This window comes from Elephantulus edwardii, unplaced genomic scaffold (genome assembly GCF_000299155.1).
Source record: "Elephantulus edwardii isolate Elephantulus edwardi_28Jun2011 unplaced genomic scaffold, EleEdw1.0 scaffold00129, whole genome shotgun sequence".
NCBI lineage: Eukaryota > Metazoa > Chordata > Mammalia > Macroscelidea > Macroscelididae > Elephantulus > Elephantulus edwardii.
Window position 1 is genome coordinate 514,794 of NW_006399879.1, and position 12,120 is coordinate 526,913.

The window sequence follows — 12,120 nt, forward strand, 5'->3', positions numbered from 1 at the left end:
TGGAGGCTGCAGTCCTTTACCTTCTGCAGCAAGTGCTTCAGGTCCTCCTGTTTCAGCAAGCAGGATTGTGTCATCTGCATAATGCAGGTTGTTGATGACTCTTCCACCAATCCTGATACCACATTCCTCCTCATACAGCCCAGCGTCTCGAATGATCTGTTCTGCATACAGATTGAAAAGGTATGGAGACAGAATACATCCTTGACGGACCTCCTTCTTGATTTTGAACCATGTGGTGTCTCCTTGCTCTATTCTGATGACTGCCTCTTGGTCCAAATATAGGTTTTGCATTAGCACAATCAAATGTTCTGGGATTCCCATTCTGGTCAGAGTCAGCCACAGCTTGTTGTGATCCACACAGTCAAAGCCTTTGTATAGTCAATGAAGCACCAATAGATATTCCTCTGGTAAGTTCTGTTTTCTGCCAAGATCCATTTAACATTCGCTATACCAGAGGAATGTCTATTGTCTAATGTATTGCAATGGGAAAGTCTGCTGTTAGGGACCTCTCCAAAGTACTGAAGAGGAATGGTGTCACTCTGGAGACTAAGGTGCACCTGATACAGGCCATGGTCTTGGCAATCAGTTGTTATGCACCAGAGAGTTGGACAATGACTAAGGAGAATCGATGTCTTTGAGCTGTGGTGCTGGAGAAGAGTATTGAGTGTACCATGGACTGCTAAGAAAACAAATGTGTTCATCTTGGAGAGGGTTAAACCAGGCTGCTCCTTGGAGGCAAGGATTCTGAGGCTTGATCTGACATACTTTGGACATGTTGTAAGGAGGAACAGGTCCTTAGAGAGGGACATCATACTTGGGAGGGTGGAAGGAGGGAAAGACCCTCTATGAGGTGGATTGATTCCATGACTCGGGTAATCGGGGTGGGGGTGTCAGAGACAGTGAGATTGACACAGGATAGAGCAGGGTTTAGAGCTGTTATACATAGGGTCGCTATGAGTCGCAAGCAACTGGACGGCACATAACAACAACAACAACTAGAAGGTTTTTTAATTGAGATTTTAATGAAAGTTTATAAATTTTTCATTGTTGCACATTTCCTCCCTGCCCCTCTTGCCCCCCAAATTGCTTTTTTTCTTTGGGAAAAACGTTCTTTCGTTGTTATACAGTCCCCCTCCCCAGACCACTTTACTATGCAGCTCTTATTCTGGACTCTTGTCATGCCAACAAGCCCATTATTACAGTCACCATGTCAGTCCACGATGGTCTTCCTCTCTTACACTGATTGTCCGTCTTTCCAAGCATGATGTCCTTCTCTAAGGATCAGCCCTTCCCAACAACATGCTCAAAGGATATGAGAGGAAGCAATCCTTGCCTCCAAAGAGCACCCTGGCTTCACGTTCTCAAAGACAGACTTTTAGTTCTCTTGATAGACCACGGGATATTCTGTACTCTTCTCCAACATCACAATTCAAAGGCATCAATTTTTCTGTCATCCATACTCACTGTTCAACTTTCAGATGTATAGCAAGCAATTGAAAAGACCATGGGTTGGAGAAGGCACACCTTAGTCTTTAAACTGACATTATTACTCTTTAGTTCTCCAGAGATGTCCTTGACAGATTTCCCAATGCGACATGTCTTTTGCTTTCATGACTGTTGGTATCAAAGGTGTAAGATGAGATAGTAGACTTCACTCTTGCATCATCTATCATGAAGTTGCCATTGGTCCATTGGTGAGAATTTTGTTTGCTTGATAGTAAGATGTAATCTATGTTGAAGGCTATCGTCCTTGATCTTCTGCAGCAAGTGCTTCAAGTCCTCCCCACTTTCAGTGAGCAAGGTTATACCATCTGCATATCATTGTTTGTTTATGAGTCTTCCTATGATCTTCATGATATATTCTCCTTTTTTTCTACATTCTCATTTTATTCGTTTCTCAAATTATTTGTTTATTGGATAAGTATGGAAAAAGGATACCACTCTGATTCACACCTTTTTCTTACTCTATACGGACAACAACCTAAGCTGTTTGGTCTAGGTACAGGTTTCGCTTGAGCACAATCAAGTGTTCTGGGATTTCCATTCTTCTCAATATTAGCCATAATTTTCCTGTGATCCATACAGTTAAATGCCTTAACATAATCAATAGGACACACATAGATTCCTTCTGGTATTCTCTGCTTTCAGCCAAGATCCATCTGTCATCAGTAATGAGAACTCAGACGCTAAGACCTCTTCTAAATCCAGCCTCAATTTCTGGCACTTCTATGTCAATATACTGTTCTAGCCATTTTTAAACAATCTTCAGCAAGATTTTGCTTGTTGTTTTGTTGTGTACCATTGAGATAGACCCCATAACTGACCATGAAGTGCACTACCTGGGAACATAAGGGTCTCCTCTCTGGAGCGTGGCAATCCCATCACTGAACTCACCATGTCAGATTGCTGTTGACAGGTGCTGTCAAGATTCCTACACCTACGTGCCAAAGAAGGAGACACTGCTCAGGCCTGTGACGTCCGCACGATCTATTATGGTTGAACCCACTCTGGGAGTCATTGTGCCAATGTATCTCATTGAGGGTCTTCCTTTCCTTCATTGAGTCCCTGCTGTACCATACATGATGTCCTTATCCAGAAACAGACCCCTCAAAAAAAACATGTCCAAAGTACAGTAGACCAAGTCGCACCAGCCTTACTGTCAAGGAACATTCTGACTGCACTTCTTGGAAGACGGATTTGTTCATTGTCCTGGCAGTCTGTTGCATACTGCCATAATTCCCAACAGCATAGCAGCAAGCTGTACAGAGCACGAGTTCAATAGGGAATTGTGTGTTTTCTGCAGCTGATTTTTCACTGCCTAATGAAGCTGGTGCAATTGATTTCTATTTCAGTATTGTCGTTGGTAGGTGCTGTTGAGTCAAGGACTCATAGCAATCCTATGACCAACAGATCTGAACCCTGTCTCATCCTGTGCTATCCTCATCATTTCTGAAATATTTGAGTCACTGTGTCAGTCCATCCGGTTGAGGGTCTTCCTCTCTTTCTCTGACCCTCCACTTTATTTAGTATGATGTCCCTCTGCAAGGAATCACCTTTCCTATCAACACGCCCAAAGTTTGTGAGACAAAGCTTCGCCATCCTTGCCTCCAAGGGGCACTTCTGGCTGCACCTTCTCTAAGGTTTGTTCTTTTGGCTGTCCATGAGATAGTCAACATTCTTCTCCAACATCACAGCTCAAAGACATCAATGATTCTTCTGTCATCCTTATTCATTGTTCATCTCTCAGATGCATAACAAGTGTTGAAAAGAACATGGCCTAAATCAGGTGCACTTTAGTCTTCAAAGTGACATCAATGCTCTTCAGTAATTTGGCAAAGTCCCTGACAGCAGACCAGCCCAGTGCAATACGTCCTCTGATCTCCTTACTGCTGGTGCGGAAAGTGTTGATCCTTAGTCTGGTGGAATTGCTTGTTATTGTTAGGTGTTCAAGCTGACCACTGCTCATAACGACCCCATGAACAACAGATCTAAACAACAGATACCCTGCCCTATCCTGTGCCATCCTCCCAGTCTCTGACATGCTCCCGCCCATTCCCAGCATGGTATCCTTTTTCCAAAGACTGGTCCCTCCAACAGCATGCTCAGAGTAAATGAGGTAACTTTTCACCATGCTTGCCTCTAATCTTGCTTGCACTTCCTCCAAGATAGATTTGTTTGTTCTGTTGGCATCCCATGGGACATTCAGAACTCCTCACCAATACCTCAGTTCAAAGGCATCAACTCTTCTTCAGTCTTTCTTATTCATTGTCCAAATTTCAGATGCATAAGAAGCAATTAAAAATATCAAGACTTGGCTTGGGCACACTTTAGTCTTTAAACCGACAACCTTGATCTTTAGAACTTTAGAAAGGTCTTTGAGAGCAGACTTTTTCCAATGCAACATGTCTTGATTTCTTGACTGCTGATATCATAGGTGTTGATTATAGATCCGAGCAAAATGAAATCGTTGACAACTTCAAACTTTTCTCCATCTATCATGATTACATCCATGGATCTGGGACAGAAAATTTTCATTTCCTTGACGGTGAGATGTCGCCCATTGCTGAAAGCTGTAGTCTTTGCTCTTCTGCAGTAAGTGCTTCAAGTCTTTTACACTTTCTGCAAACAAAGTTGTGCATCTGCATATTAGTTTTTTGATGGCTCTTCCTCCAATCCTGATTGCACATTCTTATAGCTCCGCTTCTCAAATTATTTGCTCAGCATAAAGACTAAGCAGATAATGAAGAAATAATACCACCCTGATGTACACTTTCCCAGATTTTAAACCATGCAGTGTTCTCTTGTTCTGTTTAGACAACTGTTACTATATAGGTTTCACATGAGCCTGATTAAGTTCTGGGATTTTCTCTTCTCAGTAGTAGCCATAATTTGTTATGATCCACACAGTCAAATGCCTTTGCATAGTCAATAAAACTCAGATAGACATCCTTCTGGTATTCTCTGCTTTCAGCCAATATTCATCTGACACCAGCAATGATACCCCTCATGCCGTCACCACTTCTGAATCCAGCTTGAATTTCTGGTCTGTCAGTGTACTGTCCCAATCACTTTTTAAGTAATCTTCAGCAATATTTTTCTTGCATGTGATGTTGATGATATTGTTTGATAACTCCCGTACTCTGCTGCATTGCTTTTTTGAAAACTGGATTAAATATGGATCTCTTTTAGCCAGCTGGTCTTCCAAATTATTAGCACAGACTAGTGAACACTCCCAAGGCTGCATCTGTTCGTTGAAACACCTCAACCAGTATCCATCATCTCCTGGGACCTTATTTTTGAAGACCAGTACCTTCAAAGTATTTTAAACTTCTTCCTTGGTTACCATTTGTTCTTGGTGATATTACTTCCTAAAATGGTTCTGAAAACCAATGTTTTTCCCACAATGACTCTGTGTTTTCCTTCCTTCTTCCCTTGATGCTTCCAGCATCATTCAAAGCTTTACCCTTGAGTATTGCAGCTTAAACCTTGAACTTGTTCTTTGGTTCTTTCTGCTTGAGAAACACTGAGTGTGTTTCCTCATTTGGTTTGCTCATTTTATTATCATATTTTGCTTTGTCTTTTTGAGCTCCCCTTTGCATTTTCTGTTCATCTCTTTTCCTTCAGCATTTCTTCCCTTTGCTTTGACATCTATACATTCTCATGCAGGTTTCAGAGTCTCTCCAGGAACCATCCATAAATTCACCTTTAAAACAGACTCTGTCTATTTAGATGCCGTAGGGAAGTGTTCTTTTCTTCTTTGACTTTTTTTGTTATTTACATATATAATTTTTTATTATTAATTTTCATGAAAGTTTACAGACTATGGGGTTCCATTCATTCATTGTTGTCCTTTTCTCCCTGCCCAACCTTCCCTGTTTTTTAAGATGAAAGAAAGATATTTGTATAAAGCAAACAGTGATCCTGACCTGCTTATACACTGGCGCACACGGCTTTCTGGCGTGACAACTGTACCTTGTGTTTAGGTAATGCACCCAACATCCTGCCAGTTCTCTCCTTTGATCTCACAGAGACAGGTGGGCAGAAATAACAGAAGAGCCAGCCTGTTCAATGATACTTGTTACGTGTCAGTCACACAATAAAACCAAACCAAACCTGTTGCTAAGAGTTGATCCCGGCTCACAGGGACTCCATGCGTCACAAGGAGAACTATTCCATAAGATTTTCTTGGCCGAATCTTTAAAGACACAGATTGCCAGGCCTTTATTCCTAGGTGCCATTGTGTGGGTTTGAACCACCAACTTTTCATATTTGAGCACAACCACCTATGCCATCCAGAGACCTTATGTCACGTCTCTATTACAGCATTCAGTCTTCAGAGGTATGATTACTGTGACCAAGGTGCAGATGAGGAAAATGAAAGTCCAAAAGGAGAAGTGTCTGAGAGGCAGAGTGGACGTTCAAACCCACATCATCCGCATCAGTGTTGTTGTTGTTGTTGTTGTGTGCTGCTGAGTCAGTACTAACCCACAGCTGACCCTCTAGTGGGGTTTCAGAGACAGTATATCGCACAGAACTCTTCCCATGACCATCTTTCTTCTGCGGAGCAGCTGGTGGGTTTGAACTGCGTGCCTTCGGGATTGCAGCGCAGCTTCTAACCACTAGGCAGTAGCTGTCTTCTAAAGGGGCCACCAGCAGAGGAGGGGTCCTCTCTGAACTAGGACAGATGGGAGAGCCCCTGTCAGGTTGTACAACTCAAGGCAAGATGGCACCAGTGAGTTTTGTTGGCTCTTTGGACATATTGCCAAGAGAGGCCAGACCTCGGGGGAAATGTCATGTTTGGAAAGGGGAGGTGATAAAAAAGGAGAGGAAGACGCCCAAGGAGATAGTAGCACAGGGGCTACAACAGTGGTCTCGAACTCAGGGGAGACCGTGAGGACCGAGCAGCAACAGGCAAACTTTCTATCATGGGGTCAACTTGACAGCACCTCACAACAACAACAAACAAACGCCAAGTCCAAAGGGCTCAAAAGCAATGACCACTCCCCTTTTCTCACCTTTCAAGGGTTTTGAAAGACTGGATCATGTCCTTTGCATGTCCCCACAGGAAATACACCTGGACAGAAATAAAGAAAAAGAAGATGTATCAGTGGAACACTGCCATCCTCTGAGCATCCTTGAGAAGCTATCAGACATCAAAATGCATGTGAGAACCCACCGGGGACCTGGGTCACCTCCCAGCCCAAGCCCGCCAGAGGCTGACATAGCCAAAAAACCAAACCCATCTCCAGGGAATTCGTTCTGACCCATACTGATCCTAGAGGGTCTCCAAAGTGCTATATTTTTTTACTTTAAATTATGAATTGAGTGAAAGGGTGTTTTTTTTTTCAATCAGTCACACTTATTTTGTCTTATAACATTAACTAAATACTCACAGCATCTGATCACATGCTGATTCTGTGTATAGAAAGGCTAGCTATGCATTTTGACAGCAGACTGTCTCAGATCTCTCCCCTGGAGCAGCTTGTGGATTCAAGCCACCAGTCTGTCCTTCAGCAACCCGACACTTTAATCACTGCACCTAAGGACTCTTTTTTAGATACAACCACAACTTGGGATGTTTTGAGTTTGAGTCTAGAATGCTGCACTACAGCAAGCGTCACAAAGAAGCCAGTCACAGGACGTTTGGGTTTTCCTTGTGTGTTGACGTTAGGTTGGCCCCGTTCAGTGGTCCATGAAGTGAGCAAGAACAGGGTGGAAAGTCTGAAGGATCATGAGAATTGCCAGAAGGTGGCACGGGGACACTAAGCACATGCTGTTGGGAAATGGAACTACTGGATAAAATGTTGGCACAAAGCTTCCATCTGTGAAGCTCACCATGTCTGTGAAACACAAGAAAGCAGGCCAGTCTGCCTCTATGAAGACCACAGTCTTGGAAGCATGATGACCATGGAGTTGGAAAGGGAGTGCTGGTGGTCTAGTCCTCATGCAACCCAGAGGCCACCAGCAGCTGCTCCAGAGAAGATGTGCAATCTCCTCCCTTGTGACTCAGAGCCTCAGAAATGCGCAGGAGGTCAGCTGGTCAGTGCCAACTCAAGGGCACTGTGCTGGACTGAATGAATCAGAATTGCCTCTACAGTTTGGGGCAATCTTCTCTGACTCTTTCGTGTTTGACAGCTGGACGATGAATAAGGATGACAGAAGAAGACATGACGTGCTGTGGTGGTGGAGAGGAGCACTGACTATCCCATGGACAGCCAAGAGAATGAACAGTTATGTCTGGAGAGGGTGCAGCCAGAGGGCTCTTTGGAGGCAAGAACGCAAAGCTGTGCCTCATATAGTTTGGACACATTGTTAGGAGAGGCTATTACTTGGAAAAAGATATCATGCTTGGAAAGGTGAAGGGTCAGTGGGAGAAAGGGAAGCCCTCAAGGAGATGGACTGATAGAGTAACCACAGCAACGGTCCAAGTGTGTCAGAGATGACGAGGATGGCACGGGGAGGACAGTGTTAAGGTCTGTTGTTCAAAGGGTCACCATGACTTGCATGTGACTTGACGGCCCCTAACAACAACAACATGTTACTCTTTTACATAGGCTGCCAAATTCTCTAGCGGCATAGTCCATTGCATGCTGGGCTGCTGACTGAAAGGTCAGTGGTTCTAGTCCATAGGAGAAATATTTGCAGTGTCAGAAGCCCAATGGAAGACAGAACAGACACAATGGGAGCAGGTTTGGTTTGGGGTGTGCACCAATACACTGAGTTGTACAAGCAGGAAATGCACTTGACTGCTCTTCTGAATGTTGGTGGTTCGAGCCCACCCAGAGACACCTCAAAAGAGAGACCTAGTTTCAAAAATCCAGCTCCCAAAAATTCAGCCATTGAAAACTCTACATTCTAGGACATTTGTAACAGACAAAATACATATAGGTTTTCACTTTGGGGTTTGTTTCTTTTTCTTTTTTCCCATTGTATGTTTCCTGCTTCTCATTCATCTTTTCTTTCCTTTGTATGATTAAAAAAGGTTTTCTGTTCCAGGCAAAAAGGTTTTCTCCTTTGAGAGGTGTTAATGTGTATTATTTTCTAAAAGAGGTAAGTGGTTGTCTGTGTGGTCATCTTCAAAGGAGATAGAATTGACAGGTTTGTAGGCTCCAAGTCTGAAACGACAGCAAATTATTTCAAGTATAAATTTTTCCAATCCCATGTAACATGCCTGTTGTTGAAAAGACTCCTCCAGCAATACCACAGAGTCAATCTTTTGTCTGTTACAAATGTCCTAGAAGAGATTATGCCTCTAATCAGTGACTAAGCCCAGCTAGAGTATTACTTTGAAGATGACCCTTCTGATAATTTTCACAGCAAATGGGCAGTATCCCAGCTCAGACCTGGTGACCAAAAGCCTGAAAAGAAAACATCAAACATCTCCAAAAAAAAGGCATTGTTAAGTGCAAATGTTTGTGCTCTTTTGTTTTTAAAAGATTTTATCAGAATAAAATATGGAAAACAGAAAAAAAAGAAAACTCTATGTTCTAAAGTCACAAGAGCTGGATGAACCCAAAATATTATTGTCCTGGGAAAATGGTTAAATCTGAACCCAAGCATCGCACTTAAAGTCTCCTGGGAACCACACAGCATGTTGGCGTGCCCCCGGAAAAGTGGCTGCCTGGGTTTTATGCTCACTGCAGATCCACATGGGACCAACTGAAGCAGCAATTCAAAGATCCAACAGGAAACCAGGGGTTGGTGCGTTTATGTCAACTGGAGAAGAGCTGCTCAGAAAAGGAGGCAAGAACGGTCTACAGTGTGAAAAAGTGATGCACGTCCCTGAAGCGTACGTGGATACACTGTCAGGCTGCTCGATGTTTTCCTGTGTATAGGTCTCTATAGCAACAAAAAGTGATAAATAGTGTTGTTGTGTGCCGTTGAGTCAGAACCGACCCATAGCTGACCCTCCAGCAGGTTTTCAGAGGCAGTGAATTGATGGGAGGAGACTTCCCATCCATCTCTCATGAAGCAGCTGGTGGATTCAAACCACCTACTGTGGGTTGGCAGCACAATTCCTTACCATTAGGCCACTGGAGCTCCCTATTAAAGAATAACTTTTTTTTCAAAATAATAATAGTAAAGAAAATCTAAGGAATATGGTTCTACTATGACACACACATGGTCTCCAAGGGTTGGAGTCAAGTCAACAGCAATTAGTGTGGTGGTATTCCCACCGCCATGATCATACGGCCCATGTCCATTGTGTATATGAGAAGTGATGATTAAAGAACTAGATTACTAAACAGAATGTCAGCAGTTCAAACCTACTTGCTGCTTCATAGAAGAAAGAGGAGGCAGTTTGCCTCCAGAATGATTTATAGCCTTGAAAAGAGTTCTGCCCTGTGCTATGGAATCCCTACAGGTCAGCATCATCATGACGGCACAGGGACCCTATTTGTACCAGAACAGAACTGTGCCCTGTGGGGTTTTCAGCGGCTGTGAGCTTTGGGCGGTGCCCCACCAGACCTTTCTTCCATCGCACTTCTGGGTGGATTTGAACCATTAGCTCTTGGTTCATAGTCAAGCACATAGCCATCTGGGTGACCCGGAGACTCTAACAGAAGCACCATAACAGGGCTGAGTGTGGCTCACCTGTAAGACGGTGTGCACGGCGTGGGTGACCGGGAAAACCCCTTCGGTGGCTGAGAGGCACTGCGAAAACCCAATGAAGTATCCAATTTTCAGGCATCCTAGGATGACGGTGATGACGGCAAACAGGGCGATGCTCCCTAAATTTGAGGGAAACACATGCACTCATGCCTGCATGTCTGCACACAAACGTGTGAACACGCAAGAGTGTCATTTCAAAATAAGTTGGTTAACACTTAATCACTTTAATCACTGGAAGGCAGGTACTGTGCCCTGTGTGATGCATTGCAACCAAACCAAGACTAACCTAGGGGTTGACGTGTGGCACACAGCAGGGGTGAGCCCCAGCAGAAGCTAATCAGCCCAGGTCAATCTGAGAGTGCCACTTTTGTTGTTGTTGTTAAGTGCCATCAAGTCACGTATGACTCATAGTGACCCTATAAACAGCCCTGTCCTATCCTGTGCCATCCTTCTTCTTTTGGGATGTTCAGTGCTCTTCTCCAACACCACAGCACAAGGGCATCAATTCTTCTTCTGTCATCCTTATTCACCGTCCAGGCCTCAGATGCATAGCAAGTGATCAGAAAGACCATGGCCTGAATCAGACACACTTTAGTCCTCAAACTGACATCATTACTCTTCAATAATTTGGAGAGGTCCCTAACTGCAGAGTTTCCCAGTGCAATACATCTAATTTCCTGACTGCTGGTACCAAGGATGTTAACTGTGGATCTAAGTAAGATGAAGTTGTTGACAGTTTCAATCTTTTCTCCATCCAACATGATGTTGTCTATCAGTCCAGTGATAAGAATTTTTGCTTTTTTGACATTGAGATGTAATCTATATTGAAGACTATATTCTTTGATCTTTAGCAACAAGTGCTTCAAATCTTGCTCACTTTCAGCAAGAAAGGTTGTGGCAACTGCATAATGTAAATGAGTCTTCCTCTGGTTTTGATGCCACATTCTTCTTCACAGAATCTAGTTTTTTGTTTTGGTTTTTTTATTATTAATTATTTTGGGTTTTTAAATTTTATTAATTTTAATAAACATTTACAGAGATTTTGGATTTCCATTCATTCATTGTTGCACTTTTCTCCCTGCTCAGGCCTCCCCACCGAGTCTAGTTTTTTTACTAATTTACACAGCATACAGATTGAATAGGTATGGAGACAGAATACAATATGTCCTGGAGAAAGTGCAACCAGAGTGTTCCTTGGAGGTAAAGGTGATAAAGCTTCATCTCACATACTCTGGGCATGTTGCTAGGAGGGACTGACTGTTCGTTGGAGATGGAGATGATGTGTGGAAAGGCAGAGAGTGGTGAAGGAGAGAAAGACCCGCAACCAGGTGGATTGACACAGTGACTGTCACAACGGGCTCTCATGTGTCAGGAAGTGTAAGGACGGCACAGGACAGGACAAGGTTCAGATTTGTTGTTTACAGAGTTACTTTAGGTCATATTCAACCCAGTGACACCTAACAACAACAAATCTACTTGAATCGATGTTGTTGTTGTTGTTGTTAGCTGCCATCGGGTATGACTCCTAGCCACCTCATAAACAGTGGATCCGAATCCTGTCCTATCTGTGACATCTCCATCATCTCTCCTACACTTGAGACCATTGTTAATTGTCATTGTGACAATTCATCTCGATGACCGTCTTCTTTTCTTTGACCGACCCTCCAGTTTTCCCAGCATCCTTCCCTCCTAAAACATGCCCAAAGGATATGAGACAGACTTTCACCATCCTTGCCTCCAAGGGGCACTCTGAATACACTTTTTCAAAGACATATTTGCTTGTTCATGTGACAGTCGATGAGACATTCAATACTCTTCTCCAGCACTACAACTCAAAGGTATCAGTTCTTGACAAGCTCTGGTGGCCTAGTGGCAAGAAGCTGCACTGGAGTCCCAGAAGTGCACAGTTCGAATCCACCTGATGCTCTGCTGAAGAAGGAGGGACAAGCTACTCCTGTACCAGTCAGATCTTATTTGATGGTTATTATTATTATTATGTGCCATCGA

General features: G+C 43.4%; 1 protein-coding gene across 1 annotated transcript in view; it reads right to left on the reverse strand.

Moving 5' to 3' along the window:
* OTOP1 (otopetrin 1) overlaps positions 1-12,120 on the reverse strand; it is an 89,361-nt gene that overhangs the window by 51,599 nt on the left and 25,642 nt on the right. Inside the window, exons 2-3 of the mRNA XM_006893637.1 lie at positions 10,096-10,232; positions 6,516-6,574 (exon numbers count right to left, since the gene is read on the reverse strand). Of these exons, the coding sequence (XP_006893699.1) occupies positions 6,516-6,574; positions 10,096-10,232 (196 nt within the window). The remainder of the gene's footprint in view (positions 1-6,515; positions 6,575-10,095; positions 10,233-12,120) is intronic.